The sequence below is a fragment of the Erinaceus europaeus genome, chromosome 2 (assembly GCF_950295315.1).
Source record: "Erinaceus europaeus chromosome 2, mEriEur2.1, whole genome shotgun sequence".
Taxonomy (NCBI): domain Eukaryota; kingdom Metazoa; phylum Chordata; class Mammalia; order Eulipotyphla; family Erinaceidae; genus Erinaceus; species Erinaceus europaeus.
Genome location: NC_080163.1, coordinates 123,642,908 through 123,661,074, shown reverse-complemented (window position 1 = coordinate 123,661,074; position 18,167 = coordinate 123,642,908). Strand labels below are relative to the sequence as shown.

The window sequence follows — 18,167 nt, the reverse complement described above, 5'->3', positions numbered from 1 at the left end:
TTCTCCTCCTCTTTCTCTCTCCCCTTTATCTCCTTTTCCTTCTTCTTCTCCATCTTTTCTCTTTCTCTTATGTTTATAAATGTATAGGTTTTAAAAAAATTGAAGGGGAGTCGGTGTTAGCACAGCAGATTAAGTGCAGGTGGCGGAAAGCGCAAGGACCAGCCTAAGGATCATGGTTCGAGGGGTTCGAGCCTCCAGCTCCCCACCTACAGGGGAGTCGCTTCACTAGCAGTGAAGCAGGTCTGCAGGTGTCTTTCTTTACCCCTCTCTGTCTTCCCCTCCTCTCTCCATTTCTCTCTGTTCTATCCATCAACAACAGTATCAATCATAACTACAACAATAAAACAACAAGGGCAACAAAAGGGAATAAATAATAAATGAATATTTAAAAAAATTTTTTTTATATTTATTTATTCCCTTTTGTTGCCCTTGTTGTTTTATTGTTGTAGTTATTATTGTTGTTGTCATTGTTGGATAGGACAGAGAGAAATGGAGAGAGGAGGGGAAGACAGAGAGGAGGAGAGAAAGATAGACACCTGCAGACCTGCTTCACCGCCTGTGAAGTGACTCCCCTGCAGGTGGGGAGCCGGGGTTCGAACCGGGATCCTTATGCCAATCCTTGTGCTTTGCGCCACCTGCGCTTAACCCGCTGCGCTACAGCCCGACTCCCATAAATAAATATTTTTAAAAAATTGAAATCTCATTGAGTGCATTACTTTTTGTTCTGTTTAGATATACCCATGGAAGGCATACCCAGTCAATTTAATTCTATTTTGAAACAACAAAATACATTCAAATAATCTTCAAAATATCTCAGAGCTAATAATACCTGCCAAATTTCTCCGTGTTTCTTCAAGTTGCAGGCCTTGGTATTGAATTGACCAAACTCCTTTATTACACTTATATTTTGTCATGTAATCTTTTCAATATGGCCATATCTGTGATACAGTTCTTATTCTGTTTTTATCAAAAGTAGTGTGTTCTTTCTTATGTATTTAATAGCTCTCTATACATACTAATCTCAATTAATAAATTACTATACATTAATAACTGATACCATGGAGCACTTTTTTTTTTTCAGGAGAGAGTGCAAATGCAGTCTGTCAATATCATGGAGAACTTTTTAGGAACCACTTTCTTTCCTAAGCCTTGTGCTTTATGTTAGTTCATTGCACCTCACAACTAATGCATGTATATGTAATTATTGACTACACAATACAAATGAAGAAAATAAGGCATAGAGAATCTTTTCAAAGGTGATATAACAACTAGGGGCAAATGAGTGTTTAAACTCATAATTTAACTTAATAAACTTTGCTTTGAACCATGTCCTAACCAGTTCTCAATATAAAGAAACTTTTATCATATTTCCTTATGTGTCTGCCTTTACTACTAGATAATTTCTCCATTCTTAGTATCTAGCCTAGGTCATGGAATATAATATAAATTTTTAAATTTTGGTTAGAGGAATTAATGACAAAAATGAACCCAACTATTCTGACATAACAGCAGATCAAAATGTCCCATTACTTGAAAAGAAAATTGGCAAGGCAAAAGGAAAGGGAATATGCCAATTTATGTTTAGAAAGAGATCACTTGGGCAATTACCAGACTTTCTGACAATCTTCAAGTATTCTGCAATCATTGCTGGGGCTATCACTGCTCTGGATCAACATTTACTTTTTCATATAGAAAGAAATACAGACACAGGAAGACAAAGAAATGGGGCAAAAGATACTACAGTACCTAAGTTTTCACCAATGTTGTGGAGTTAGACTCTAGCCTGGGTTGTGCATATGACACAAGAACACTATTTTGCCTCTCCCACCAAAACATTTTAAAGAGATTAAATTCAAGGGAGTATGACTGACTTGAACTTACAGACACAGTGAGGGTACTAATATGTGCTTGTACAGGTGTTTTTATGTGAGTGTTCATGTAGATGTGTCTTTTCTCTTTATGCAGTGGGCCTTTGTAAACACTTCTAAAACTTTGGGGCAGATTAAAGAGTTAGTCAAAATACACTTTATAATCTGTAAGTCAGAAATAGACTTTTCCCATTTCCAATGTAAGACCCTCCAAATTGATTCTAATATAGTTACTTGGAAAAGAGTATACCACATATGTGTTGTGGCAAAGATTAATTAGATGTCCATCCATGATAATAGCAAAAGGTGTAAATCTGTGAAAGGAAAACAAGAAACTGGGAAACACTAGTAACTTTCTTTAGAAAATGCTATTTTGAGGTTGACTTAAGAGAGATGAGATCCAAGGTTGTTCATAGACTGCTGAGATAATTGTGGCAAGAAGTTTGTTTTTTATCATTTTTGTTATGGCTATTTAAAATACAATTATATTAATCTTTTTTCCTTACTCATTTATAATCTCTCAGTGGACAAGAATGAATTAATATTGTCATGTGGATGCTTCTTGTTGGGTCACTTTCTTAAATACCTGTTCTCTAATTAGATATGATTTAGCAGCTAAAATTCTCTTCTCTGTGTTGAGTCACTACCCTAAATTTACGAACAAATAGCAAATCCCTACATCATGCTGTTTAAACTTGCTTCCTTTGTTGGCTTCCGTTTCTTTGTTACTGCCCAGAGCTTTCTCTCTTTTTTAAAAAGAGAAGGACTGTGCTTATCTTGCCAGGTACTGATTAAAATGTATAGCTAACTTTGGTGTTTGTTTCCAGAAAAGGGATTTTTTTTCTGTCTCATACTATACATTGCCAATTGGCAGAATATGCAAAGCATCACAACTCTGACTACATCAGGCACTGCTACTTTTGACTTCAAGATAAAGTTTCTCCACATTTTCTGCCTATTCAGAGAGGGGTCATGAGCATTACCAAAAATCACACCATTGATAAAGAACAGACAAAATTGAAACAAAATAAAGAGACTCTAGAATTTGTGCTACATTTCTGGATGAGCTCTAGGACAATACCTGACTGACTAAGTGGTTATCAAGTCACACGAACTGACAAACTCTTGCCTTGCTTTGTCACACCCTTCTTCTTCTAGCGTTTGCCTGTCACACCCTGCCCAGGAGAATTCCATATGCTTTTTTTTTTTAACTTTACTTATTTATTTTCCCTATTGTTGCCCCTTTTTAAAATTGTTGTTGTTATTGATGTCTTCGTTGTTAGGACAGAGAGAAATGGAGAGAGGAGGGGAAGACAGGGAGGGGGAGAGAAAGACCTGCTTCACCACCTGTGAAATGACTCCCCTGCAGGTGGGGAGCAAGGGAATCCAACCAGGATCCTTACAACTGTAGTCGAGCTTCACGCCATGTGCACTTAACTAAAACATATGACTCCCTCTGTATGTTTTTATACTATAAACCACTTTTATTCGAACAGATCCAAGAATTTACAAAAAGAAAATAGCTTCCATAAGTCTCCAGCCCCTACACACCTACATACCCCCCCACACACACATCAGGAGTCATCAATCTAAAAAAGGTTAGTCTTCATGACTCCAGAGGAACACTGCATAGACCACGCTAAGCATCAGAGACTGAGCCACAGAGTGACAAGATAAAAGGATTCAACTCACCTTTACTTTTAATCTACTTTGGATTCTTGTGCTCAGAATCTGTGAAAAATATCCCTTCTCTTAGTACATACTGAATTACTGGTTTACCTTTCTGGGATCTGAGGGTAGAACTGGCCAATTAGGAGGTTAAAACTTTTTTTTTTTCTTTTACCAAAGCACTGCTGAGCACAGGGGCGGGGTTGGGGTAGGGAGGTGGAGTAGAACCTAGGAATTAGGAGCCTCAGGCATGGAAGTCTCTTTGCATAACCATTATGCTATCTACCCCCACTCTTAGAAGGTTAAAACTCAATCATGGGCTCAGGGTACCTTTGACTATTTGCTGTTTAACTGGTTAGAGTTGGCTAATTATAGGTTTCCTGCTTGCAAAATTTCCAGAAAATTATCCTGAGTTTGAATCTGCATTCTGTATGCACTACTTGGGTTGTCAGGGTTGTGATGATCTCAGAAGTCATCTAACCTGAGTCTGTTGTGGAAGCAAGGGCAGATTTTACAAGCAGAACTATTCAGACTTGGAGCTACAACATCACTTCTGCTTTGATTTCAGAATCATGATGTAGGGCAAAGTGATGACTCTCCCACTTCAATTTCTCTGATGTTTCTCAAGTTGGTCATACCATGAACTTCAGGAGATTGATTCATGCTCTCATTCCTTGAGGTTCAGTGCATTTCAGATGACTGATATTTAGAGAGAAGCCTTAGTTCCACAAATGTCAACCTTTTGTATACTCCTTTGAGTGGAGATGATAATGAGTTTTCTTCAGCAACCTATATGCAGTGGTTAAGAGTTTGCATCCTAGTTTAAAGTTTACTTTCTCAAGAATCAGATACTGAGTCAAGTATTTGAGTGAAAGTAGTTTTCTAGGGTGGTGTCAGAAATACTTCAAGGGACATGATAAAATAAGCCAGGGTAATGAAGACAATTAATGGAAGGAGAATTATCAGGTCAGATACTATTGTGTACACTACAGTTTGAGTCAAGTAGAAATTGGGATACAGAATTCTTACCTCTCAGATATCTTAATTGAGGGCTAAAGTAGCTACAGAATTTACCCACTGATTCATTTCAGGATGTTCAGACTGTAAATTTCCAAGCACTGTCTGGTGTCATCATGCTCAAATAAAATAGTCCTCCACATATTTCAAAGATATATCTCGGGGGGAAATTATGAAGTCCTGTCTTATGATGTGGAAGGCCTGGGGGTATGTGGGAATGAACAAAGTGCTGACTGTGTCAAATCAGAGAAGCCTTAAACCTGGGTTCATCCTGCCTCTACCTAGCTTAAATGTCTGAACTTGGGATAATTCATAACCACTCTATAATGCCAGGCTCCTGCCTACAATCTATCTTGTAATATACTAAGTACATAATAGATATGACTGTTGTAGAAATTTGATGTTGTAAGTAAATGAACACAAGATAAATCTATATCATAGTAAAGACTTAAAAACCTGTTATAACTATCATGTTGAGGTGAGGGGTTGTGTGAATGTGTCAAAGACTGTAAACAGTTAATGTCCCAATAAAATATATTAAAAATGAATGTTAATGTTCATTTTTCAAGTGGTATTAAGCATTTTTTCTGAGCCTCTATGTTTTACTTGCTTCATATGTACTGAACCAACAGGGGAAAAAGGTAATCCCACTTTTCACTTCAGTTCATTTCTAAAAGTCACAGTGCTTACAGTTTTTCCTTATTAAGTCACTCCTTTTCCTGAAATACATCACATACTCCATAATTTACAACCTTAAGTTTTTGACTCTCAGGTGGAATGACTCAAGGGTTTGAGGAGACAAAGTCAAGATTTTTTTAAAAATTCAAACTTACAAAGTAAAAAAGAAAATGGTGAGGGGGTTGGGTGATAGTGCAGAGGGTTAAGTGCACATAGCACATGTGCCAGCATAAGGATCCTGGTTCCGTCCGGCATCCCACCTGCAGGGGGGTCACTTCACAAGTGGTGAAGCAGTTCTGCAGGTGTCTATCTTTCTCTCCCCCCTCTGTCTCCCATCCTTTTTCAATTTCTCTCTGTCGTATCCAACAACAGCAATATCAATGGCAACAATAACAAGAACAACAACAACAAGGACAACAAAATGGGAAAATATGGCCTCCAGGAGCAGTGGATTTGTAGTGCAGGCAATGAGCCTCAGCAATAACTTTGGAGGCAAAATAAGTAAATAAATGAATAAATAAAAGTGATGAAACCAGTTTTAATAACATGTAGTCCACTCTTTAAAATATTGTCCTTTCAACATACAATCACTACATATTATTTATTAAGTATTTTCTATTTCTTTTTAGGCTTTAATTTTCAAAGCACAATATGTATTTTATACTTATTTAATGTGTCCTGGAGCTCTGCTTCTCCAGAGCCCCACCTCACTAGAGAAAGAGAGAGGCAGGCTGGGAGTATGGATCGACCAGTCAATGCCCATGTTCAGCAGGGAAGCAATTACAGAAACCAGACTTTCCACCTTCTGCATCCCACAATGATCTTGGGTCCATACTCCCAGAGGGTTAAAGAACAGGAAAGCTATCAGGGGAGGGGATGGGATATGGAGTTCTGGTGGTGGGAATTGTGTGGAGTTGTACCCCTCTTATTCTATGGTTTTGTCAATGTTTCCTTTTATAAATTAAAAAAAAATTCTATTGATTTTACCCAGCTATATTTCAGTTGTTCAGAGTCCACTTGTTTTCTGAATAACTCTACTGAACTATGAAAGTCTGAGGAGTCCTATATGCCTTTTAGAAGTAACTTCCAATGGAATAACCTCATTTTCTTTTTTGTTATCTCCATTGGTGACAATGTTCCTTTGCATCTATGAAAATGAAGGTGATTTTAGCCCCAAAATCATATGAAATTGACAGTTTCTATAGTGAAATATCACACATGGAAAAAAAAAACATGGTGAGATTCTTAGCAGGTGTGAAAATCTGACGAAGTTATTTTTCTAACTGCAACTTAATGGTAACTAAAGCAGCTGTCCCATTTGCACATATTCCAAAACTCCTTGCCAAAATGAATGTTGGCAGTTATAAGAGAAACATCAACTTACCTCTTAACTCAGGAAATTAAATTAAAACCTCAGTTCATATCTAAAAGTCATAAATTTGGTGAAAGTTACTAGGGCAAATACATAAACTGCTGTTAAAATATTGATGGCTTCGGTTTTTCTCAGGTGCTGCTGCTAACATCTGCAGGAGATTTGAAGTGCACTCCTGGATTTCAACAGAAACTATTTCACATTGATCAACCAACTGAATTCATTGAAGATCAGTTCATTCTAAACTGTAAGTAAAGTCACTTGCCTATGTTTTTGACCATTTTTCCTGTTAGAATTCATCATTGCCTAAGAATTGTCATAGGATGTAATAATTTCAAACTATGAGCTTTTTATTTCTTATGTATGCTATTTTTTATGCTGCTGCTTGACCTATGATGGAAGGTCATAACTTGAAAACTATGGCAAATTAGAGGGAATTGTTTTAAATACTTCATCATAAATTTTCTGGCCATTCCTAGTCAAGCAAATCACTAGCCTCTAGTCTGAGTATTCTTATATGAAAGAAATGAATTATATTTCCCCAGAAAGATTCCTTAGAGAAAAACTATTGTCTCTGTATGTATTGTTGTTGTATCTGTACTTCTCATTCTTATCTTGAGATCAAATATTGGTGAAAGCATGATGTTGGCCTCTGGGAAATCTTTAGGCATAGAAATTCAAAACTATTATTCTTAAGGCAAAGATGGTTTTCAAAAAGATTGAAAACCTCTACAGACCATTCTGTGAATTAAATGCTAATCTCCCCAAATCCAGTTGATTTCCTTACAATATGTTCCCTGTAGTTATAGTCATTTTCTACTTTTAATACCAATATTATATTGTTTTATCTTTATAAGGGCATGCAGTACTTCACTAAAAGCACAAGGGGAGTACAATTTTAGCACAGTAGAATTTAAAACTGATGGTAGATGGCCATTTAGCTGTAGGTTCTTGAAAGCCATTTTGTAATATTTGAGAATATTGTAAGTTCATTTAGGAAAGATGATTGTATGCTTGCCATTATGGTGTTGGGTCTGCCTTCAAGACTAGCCACATTCTTTCATATCTATGCTATGTAGAAAGGAAAGGAAAAGAAAACACAGCCTGTTTGATTGTATTATTCTGTGAGACTAGGACACATTTTAACAGTTGAAAGGAACAGAATAATGAAGATGCAATGTTGAACATCTAGAGAGCTATCCCAGGTGAAATCTGTGCATTTATTGATGCAATTACAACAATGAAATCATTTCAACAATTAGAGTGTATAATGACGAAGTGCAAGACTGGCACAATAAGTGAATTTCAATTTGTGATTTCATGTTAATTTGATCCCTGAGTATGACTCCTGGGTCGGGCCATCAGGAACCCTCATTTGCCTTTTGGTTCTTCTATTTATCAAAATCAATAAATTGCAAATGGATCTTGGTTTAATAGAACCATTTCTCTGACTCTTTCCTTGTTTCATCCTGTTTCATATTCTATTTCCTGTCTCACTTTCTTTATTCCTTCAAGTGATTATCCCAAATGGTATCTATATTAACATGCATGGAAATATGAAGCCACCCTGAGTATGGGAATTAATAGAGTTGGTATGCAAAACAGACCCATAAATGTGATTGCTTCTGTAATCTTCATGACACCAAACAGCTTTTAATTCACTGCTGAGAAGCTGGAAACAATCATACTTTGGGGGATCTTTTTTAATTTAAACTAGACCATACTGTACGTTCCAATATCACAGTTTTGTGTGTCTGTTTTTCTTAATCCCCTAAAGCAATTAAGTGGGTTATGGTTGTTAGTTGTGTGTAAGCTAGTAAATGCTAAGTGAAACTGGGTTGATTATCAATGATAGCACATTCAGGAAAAGTCAGTCTTACAGGAATTGAGAACATTCAACATTTTATGTCTGTGAATTGGTGTGTGAATTGCTGGATCAGCAATATCTGACTAACCCTTCTCAGTGAAGTTGAATGTTCATATGTATTACTAGAATTATACAGGAATATACAAAAAAAAAAAAAAAAAAGATCTGGTACTTCTGAGTTCATTTTAAAGACATGATCATAGATGACTACTATGAGTATAAGCCCAAAATATTGATTGTGACTAAATAGAGAAGAAAATTTTCAAAGACTTGAAATTCTAGAAGATCAAGTAGACTCTCTTCAACCCTCCATTTCTCTATTAATCTCTTTCTTGTCCTCTGTCATTCTTAACTTTTGGGGTGGAGGGGTGAGCTCAGAAATAAAGGATTTTCCTTGTTCCCCTGATCTCCATTTGTCAGCCCAAGAGAGAGTTATAGGACTGTATTTTGGTGTCACTCTGATCAGCCTGTGTTCACCATCCTACAGACAGCCCAATATCCTACCAGATTCAGCGGATTCTGGGTTGCAGGCTGCTGCCTCTTGGAGCTCATGGAAGCTCCAAGATGGCTCCAAAGTCGCCATCTTGGCTCCGCCCCCCTTAATTTTTTTTATACAGTGCCTTATGGTTTAATGAAAGACTCCTCTTATGGAAAATTCAATCACAAGAAATAATAAATCAATGATTGGTGGGTGCTCACAGAACAACCGGTTTGACACAAGATCAACATCTGGTAAAATATGAAAACAAACAAAAGCAGACTTTTATTTTCTATGTTCCTGAATATTGAACCCAGAGCCTCACTTTGGCATGTGCTTTACTCTACCTCCAAAACCTAATTTTTATTTTATTTATTTTTGTGTGCCTGAGAGAGAAAGTGCAAAGCCACATCTACTGCATTCACTGCACCCACTATCCAAGTACAAAACTAAAGCATTTGCTATGTCTTCTTGATCTTCTTTGGATTAGGGATTGTCATTTTTGCTGGTCTGGCTTTGGGGGCGGGATACAGATGACCAGAGACTCATGGCTAAGCTGAGAACCAGTCCAATCTTTATTTACGAGTGGGGATGCAGTTCAACAAACAAATCTAATCTAATCACAACCCAATTCTGTTCTCCATCTCTCTCCTCCTGCGGAAGAGTCAGGAACAAAGGAAATAAGTATGATAGGGGGCGGGGAGAAGAAAAAAGCAGAGCCAGTGAGGACTAAGCCAAATGTCCCAGAGGCGGGGGGGGGGGGGGGGGGGGAGGGAGAAGACCAAACCAATGTCCTGGAGGCAGGGGGTGCCCAGCCAACAGTGGACATGCAAATAGAACACATCACAAGCAACACAAGGGAACCCAATGTGATGATAAAAATAGAAGGTCTCACAAGCAGAATCCAGAAGCATACCAACAAGGGATTAAATTTAGGACCTCAGGAATGTAAGGTACATTATCTATTTCTGATCCCTAGCCCCTAGAAATTTAAAAAATACTTATATATATGTGGTCAAATATCAAGGTCCAACAAACGGCTAGGGATATTTTAGTGATATTTAATATAAGCTTATATTCTAGATAATAATAGAGGTTGAAAAGTTAGAAAAATCATTTTATACCTACTTAATGAATTTTCACTTTCCATTTTTCCATTCTCTTAAATATTTAGGAGCTTTAGATTCTAATCATTATGAATTTTTTGTCTTACAGTAAGTATACAAAAACAGCATAATTCATCAGTTGATGTATGAACTTTTTATCATTATATAAACTTGTCTAAAAAGTTGTCTCTTTGTTTATCAGACATAATATATGTGTTAATATTCCAAACTTATATTTAACCATATCTGTGGTCATATTTTAGGCTACAGGGGATGTTTACTCTGTCCATGGTTCTCCTTATTCATACAGTAATATTTCCTATTATCCATTTTCATCTTCCTCCACCATTCTTAGTGACTTATCTTTTTCTACCTTAACTCTTACTAATAGTCACCTCTACTTCTATTTACCTAATATTTTATTCATGATTCATTAAGGTACATCTTTATCTCAGTTGTTCTAAAACCTTTTATTTTCTTCACTTCCAAATAACTCTTTATTCTACTCTATTTCCCTACTAGCCAGACTGATTTTTGTCTTTAAAAGACTATTTTTCAACAAGTTTATAGGATCAAAACACATCATCCTACTATCTCTTTTAATGTTACCAGGGAAACGCTTTGATTCTATCTTTCACAGTGTGATGCAAAGCCCCCAATTCATATCACCTTGGATAAAACTTTTCTGGTTCCATCTATCTTGAAAGGTGAACTGGGAAGATGTGGTTATCCTTATTTTTATGATACAGACAAGAAGGAAAGAGAAGACAGCCTAGAAAATAGAAACTTGAAAAGGAAACATTAATTTAAAGATCTTTGGTCTTAGGGAAGACTATATGAGAAGTTGTCTCAGGTCCACTGACTCCCATAATTCTCTCAAGTTGCTTGGTATGGTTGCTTCTCCTACAACATGAAAATTGTATTATATTGGTAGATGTCATCATGGCACTATGGGTGGAAAATTGTGTTGTGTCCAGCTGATCTATAAACTGTAAAACAGCTATCTGAGCAAACTGATCATTTTAGGTAGGAGACCAAGTAGTAAGTCTTTACCTTTACTTCTGCAAAATTACAGAATATTTTATCCTTTTCCCCTACATTTTGCATAGTCTAATTTGCAGATGCTAAGTTATAAGTATGTCTTCTTTCATCTTAAGAACAATATTTATTTCAAAGTTATGCTTTGTCTACTAAGTCCTTGTTGGTTCTTACTAACATTTCTAGATTGAGAAACTGGAATTTTACACCTCTTTATGCCACCCATCTTAAGATCTTTATCACCTTGCAGTTTGCTTTGCAGATTTCATAATTTCCACTACTTGTCCTTTTCCTTGCTGCTATCACCCAAATAATATTCACTACTTTTGGATAAATCTTTTATTTCATTTGAATTTATACATTTTTATGGGTTGATCTTCTGTGTTCAGTTTAGGAGCATAGGCTAACACCTGTGTTTCCTCAACATGAATTTGAGAGAAGTCCTAGTGACTTTAAGCTTAGAACTAGAGCAATTCCCCTTTGGTATTGAGAGCTTGTTTGGAGGTTCTAGCAAGGGAGTACAGTTACTCATACACCCTCGACCAAAGACTGGTCAGTCTCTATTCAGGGAAGGCCATCCTCTTTGACCAAGCACACAGCTTCTGAAGGGATGCACATGGAGCAGTGTTGTATGCTTTACATTGGGTAGTTCTCCCCCGCCAAGAGAATTGGATCAGTCCAGTTAGTTTCGCGGGCCTGCTTGGCCCCGCCCCAAAGGAACCCCGCCAGAGTTCCAGAGTGAGAGAGTTAGAGAGTTGCAGAGTTAGAGAGTTCCAGGGTTCCTGAGTTTGAGAGTTCCGTAGTTAGAGAGAGTTCCAGATTTGCAGAGTAAGAGAGAGTGCTTGTGCTGCCGCAAAGAGACAGCAGAGTTCTGTTTGGTGATTAGTTTGGTTTAGTTTATGAATCGTTGATCCTGAATAAAGAAATACAGCTTCCCTGCCCAGCCGTTGTCTCCGCGTCTCTGTTACCCGCCCCTGAAGCTAACCTGGCTGGAGCCTACGAATTTTAACAACAGAGCAGTGAAGGAGGAAAGGGACACCCACCTAGCCAGCCAGATCAGCCAAATCAACCCTGGCCATCAATGGGGTGACAGTCAGATTGCCCTCACATCTCCCCTTTGGTATTGAAGTTCCAATTAACTTCAAGAGAAAAACAAGGCGTGAGATGAGCAAAAGTTCATAAGCATGACCTAGTGCTTGAGTAACTAAGCACTTTTCTCCTTTCTTTCTGCCAACCAATATACATTATTTATGATATATCTTTATGCAAAAATGTATTTGACACACACACAAAAAAGAGGAGTAAGAATACAGAAGAGAAGGCAGTCCTTTAATTTGAGTTAAGTTTTTCTTTGTAAAAAAGATACTAAATGTTTTTAGTTACCTGCTTTGGATAGGAAACAACCATATATTTTTAGAATTATATTTTTTATTTTTTATTAGTGATTTAACAATGATCAACAAGATTGTGGGATAAGAGGGTACAATTCCACACAGTTCCCACCATCAGAGTTCCATATCCCATCCCCTCCATTGGAAGCCTCCCTGAAGGAAACCACTATTTTAAAGCATTAGGTTGACATCATTCTTTTCCCCCTTAACTCTCCTGGTATTCTTCTGAAGTCTCAAGATGTTTATTTTTCTGAAGAAGTAAGAGTACTTCTTAAGAAATTTCCTCATGTCTGGCTGTATATCTATACTAACACCGACTATTTTTAGAAAATGTAACAAATATGTAGACATTAGGAACATATTTGGGGATTTAAAAAAAAGGCACTGCCAATGTTGATCAATATGTTTATCTGTCAGCTGTTACTTTCACAGTTGACATCTACCCTGTGCTTTCTAAGTATGGAGGCCCCCTGAAGCTTACATCAGTTATTAGGGGAAAAATAATCTCATAGCCCATTTTGCAAAGAAGGATGCCAAGGTTAGCTATGTGAAACAATTTATTCAAAGTTGTATTAATCATGATCTGTGTCACTAGTATTGGAACCCAATATATTTGAACACCTGATTCTATAGCCTTGGCTCTTAAATGAGATTTTCCAATCTAATATCATGTAGTTTTTGTTGATATTGCTGGTGACATATGAAGGATATTTGCCACTTAATTTTTCCATCTATGCTCAACCTGGATGTGATATACAGAAAGTTCTGTTGCATTATTTCTTCCTGTTTATTCTCAATTTATTCTTCCTCTGAAATATAGAAAAGATAGACCAATAGTACATTATTTTATTTATATCAGACTACCCTACTATACATTGTTTATGAACTTGTGTTCCTAGTTTCCACCTTCCCCATTATTTTCCTTCACCAATACGCTTCTTGGCCACGCTATCTTGACACTGACATTGGTTAAAGGCCAGGTCATCCATGGAGTGTATGGTGTGGCATTAATCATATTTGTACTTAACATACATGAGTCATGGCTCTTGAGGTTTTTTTTTAATTGACTATAAATCAAATAGAGAACTTGAAAAATGAAGGCAATTAATAAAAAAGCAATGTTAGAGATCCTTTGCATTCTAAAGCAGAAAATGCATTCCAGTGAATTAAATGTCAAAACAAAGGCCTTTTTGACCCTGATGAAAAGATTTCATTTGGATGGTAATAAATAGAAGAACTTTCCAACCCTGCAGGTGGTGAAATGCCTGTTTCTTAGTTCAAGCTGACTTGGGCTTTTGTCTATATTTTTTACCCTTGAGAGCTTTCAACATTTATTTTGTTTGTTTTAAATTTTAATTATAGAAGAAAAATAACAGTGATCATTTCATTTCTATTTTCTGGTTATCTTTAACATCACTAACTTCTGTTTACTCACATGGTAGGAGATTGATTAATCTGCAAAATTATTGAACATCACCTAGGCTATATTCAGGATACATCTGAATAAGGTTAGACATTCAACTATTATATTTATTTTATGCTATTCTTTTATACAAGGAAAATTGTTGTATGTCACTTAATTTACTCCACCATTATGAAGTTGAATGTATTTTGGATCAGAATGTGACCTTTTATTTACATTAATGACAGTTTCCTTTTAAAAATTATTTTTTTATTTTATGCTATTATTATTCTTAAGTTTTATTTATAAAAAGGAAAAACTGACAAAACCATAGGATAAGAGTGGTACAACTCCCCACAGTTCCAACCACCAGAACTCCATATCCCATCCCCTCCTCTGGTATCTTTCCTATTCTTTATCCCTCTGGGAGTATGGACCCAGCATCATTATGGGGTGTACAAGGTGGAACGTCTGGCTTCTGTAATTGTTTCCCCACTTAACATGAGCATTGACAGGTATACCCATACTCCCAGCCTGTCTCTCTTTCCCTAGTGGGGTGGGACTCTGTGGAAGCAGGGTTCCAGGACATATTGGTGGGGTCCTCTTCCCAGGGAAGTCTGTTTGGCATCATATTACCATCTGGAACCTAGTGGCTGGAAAGAGAGTTAACATATAAAGCCAAATAAATTGTTGACTAATCATGAACCTAAAGGCTGGAATAGTTCAGATGAAGAGTTGGGGGAGGAGGTGTCTCCGTTTTGTAGATAGTTAGTAGGCCTATTTCAGTTCTATTCCAAAAGGGCCCAGGACTATGCTAGTTTTTTTTTTTTTAGTTTTTTTTTTCTGAGCCTGACACCTGATATGCAGGTGGATCCAAGTTATTGTCTGGGGAGATAATGTCATGGCTAGAAAAAGGACCAGAAAGCTGGATCAGGGAAAAGAGTAGCTCCCAAATATGGGAAAGGTGTATAATATTGTTGACTGTAAACACCATCGATTTGATGTGATCTAGGGCCCATATTCAACTTAGGAGCCTATGTGACCTCTGCATCCCTGTAGATCTGGGCTCACATTCTGTGGTCATGAGTAGGAACATTCCACCCTGCCTCAATTTCAGGACCCATCTTCCTCACGTAGTAGATAAAATATGTTATCCAGCCTCCCTTTCAGAGGTTGGAACATTCTCAGCCATTGTTGATCCAGGTTGAGGGTAAGGTCCTATTGGGGCCCACAGAGGGGTCTGCTTTGTTGTTCCTGATAGAGATGACCAGTAACAATGGAGTGAGGCATCTATTTGAGGTCTAGGCCCATCATGTTTGTTTGGGAGTCTCAGGACTCCCCGAATAGCGCCCCAGCTGATGTGGTGGCCTGATAGTGACTAAAGAGTCATCATTAAGGTATGCCAGTCTCTTGCCCTTATTCAGTTTTTGCTGTCCTTACTTTGATAAGAATAGTTTTTTCAGCACAGTTTATTGTAGATAGTCTCCTTCCTCTATTTAATCCTTTGGGCCCCCTTATGAAAGAATAGATGTCCATAGGTGTGAGAGTTTAGCTCTGAGCTTTCAATTCTGTTCCACTCGTTTGAGTGCCTATTTTTGTTCCAGTAGCAAGCTGTTTTGATGATGATGGCCCTATATTATAGTCTGAGTCTGGGAGTGTGATGCCTCTATTTCTGTTTCTTTTCTTCAAGATTGTTTTGGCGATTCTAGGTGTTTTCCGGTACTAGATAAATGATTGTAATTTTTGTTCCATTCTCCTAAAGAATCTTGGTGGAACTTTGATAGTTATCTCATTAAATTTGTAGATGGCTCTGAGGAGAATATTCATTTTTATGAATTAATTATTCCAATCCATGAGCATAGTTGTCTTTTCATTTCTTGGTATCATTTTTCTGTTTTTTTAGATAGTGACTCATAGTTTTCAGTATATAAGTCTTTCACATCTTTGATCAGGTTTATTCCTAGGTATTTTATTGAGTTTGCTGCAATAGTGAATAGGAATGATATCTGGACATCCTCTTCTTTGGATTTGGTGTTTGCATAAAGAAATGCCACTGGTTTTTGTACACTGATTTTGGAGCCTGACACCTTGCAATATTGCCTAATAACTTCCAGTAGTTTTCTGCTGGATTCTTTAGGTTTTTCTGTGTATACTATCATATCATCTGCAAATAGAGAGCTTGACTTATTTTCTTCCAGTCTGTATTCCTTTGATTCCTTTCTCTTGCCTGATTGCTATGGCAAGAAATTTCAATACTATGTTGAAGAGTAATGGTGATACTGAATAGCCCTGTCTAGTCCCAGGTTGGAGGGGGAATGCTTTCAGCTTCTCTCTCTTGAGTATGATATTAGTTGTAGGTTTGCTGTATATGGATTCCAATATCTTGAGGAATTTTTCATCTATTCCCATTTTTGTAGTGTTTTGAGAATTAATGGGTAATGGATTTTGTCAAAGGCTTTCTCTGCATCTATTGAGATAATCATGTGGTTTTTGGTTTTGCTTTTATTGATGTGGTGAATGACATTAATTGACTTACATATATTGAACCAGCCTTGCATTCCTGGGATAAATCCCACTTGGTCATGATGAACAATCTTTTTGATATACTGCTGTATCCAGTTGGCCAGGATTTTGTTTAATATTTTGGCATCTATCTTCATCAGAGATATTGGTCTGTAGTTTTCCTTTTTTGTTGTGTCTTTATCTGCTTCTAGTATTAGTGTGATGTTGGCTTCATAGAAGATGGAAGGGAGTGTTCCTGTTTCTTTGATCTTTTGGAAGAGCTTTAGAAGTATAGGTATTAATTATTTCCTACAGGTTTTTTTTAAATTTTATTTATTTATTTATTCCCCTTTTGTTGCCCTTGTTTTATTGTTGTAGTTATTATCGATGTCATTGTTGTTGGATAGGACAGAGAGAAATGGAGAGAGGAGGGGAAGACAGAGAAGAGGAGAGAAAGACAGACACCTGCAGACCTGCTTCACTGCCTGTGAAGCGACTCCCCTGCAGGTGGGGAGCCAGGAGCTCAAACCTGGATCTTTTTGCCAGTCCTTGAGTTTGGAGCCACCTGCGCTTAACCCGCTGCGCTACCGCCCGACTCCCTTCCTACAGGTTTTGTGCAATCATTTGTAAAGCCATTTGGTCCAGAAGTTTTGTTGTTGTTTTATTATTATTTTTTAGATAAACTGTTAGATAGATTTTGGAGAGACAACAGAACAAATACTTTCTTTTTTAATGAGTTGAGGGCTATGCTCAAACTTGTGTTGCTTACAGGGCAAAGGAGTACATTATCAGGGTGAGCTATTTCATTGGCCAGAGATTTCCTAAATTTAAATATAACCCTATAAAATATAATATTTCCTGCATTTGTCTCCAGAATACTAACAATAATGTAATAACAAGCCAATTTTTTAAAAAATATATTTATTCCCTTTTGTTGCCCTTGTTGTTTTATTGTTGCAGTTATTATTGTTGTTGTTATTGATGTCATCATTGTTGTATAGGACAGAGAGAAATGGAGGAGGGGAAGACAGAAAGGGGGAGAGAAAGAGAGACACCTGCAGACCTGCTTCACTGACTGTGAAGCGACTCCCCAGCAGGTGGGGAGCTGGGGGTTCAAACCAGCATCCTTTTGCTGGTCCTTGCACTTTGTGCCACGTGTGCTTAACCCGCTATGCTACCGCCTGACTCCCATAACAAGCCAATTTATATTTATTACCATCCTTTTAAATTAATTATACTAACTTATTTCATATATGTAAATTAATATAATAAAATCGCTGCATGGGAAGAATGCATATACACACCATTAGAGATGGCGATTATTAGATGATTAGATGTCCTTGATTGGAATTGGGTTCTAAATTGTATGTTGAAGACTAGGAGCACATGAGATAACAGAGTGAGAGGGTCCTAGGAAATGAGGAAAGTAGATGTAGTTGGAACTCTCTTGGTATACATTTTATTATCAACAGAAGAGAAAAATAAATAGACCAGAGATATCACACGGTCAGCCTTTCAGATAAAGTTTTCCCACAGACATATGATATATATAATAGGATGATCTTTGTGGGGATATAAATATTTACTGAAAGAAATTTGTTCTCAGCATTTAGAATTTGACTTAAAAAATTCTCAGCCTTGGGGGCTGGGCAGTGGCACGAGGGTTTAAGTACATATGGCACAAAGCTCAAGGACTTGTGTAAGGATCCCAGTTTGAGCCCCAGACTCTCCACATGCAGGGTGCTTGCATCACTGGCAGTAAAGCAGGTCTTCAGGTGTC

The 18,167-nt window shown here is 37.2% G+C and overlaps 1 protein-coding gene across 3 annotated transcripts in view; it reads left to right on the top strand.

The window, feature by feature from the left end:
• The window catches only part of CDH13 (cadherin 13), a 1,263,374-nt gene that overhangs the window by 275,974 nt on the left and 969,233 nt on the right, over nucleotides 1–18,167 (top strand). For all 3 annotated transcript variants that reach the window (XM_060185111.1, XM_060185110.1, XM_007528362.2), the window contains exon 2: nucleotides 6,739–6,850. In XM_060185111.1, coding sequence (XP_060041094.1) covers nucleotides 6,739–6,850 — 112 coding nt within the window. The remainder of the gene's footprint in view (nucleotides 1–6,738; nucleotides 6,851–18,167) is intronic.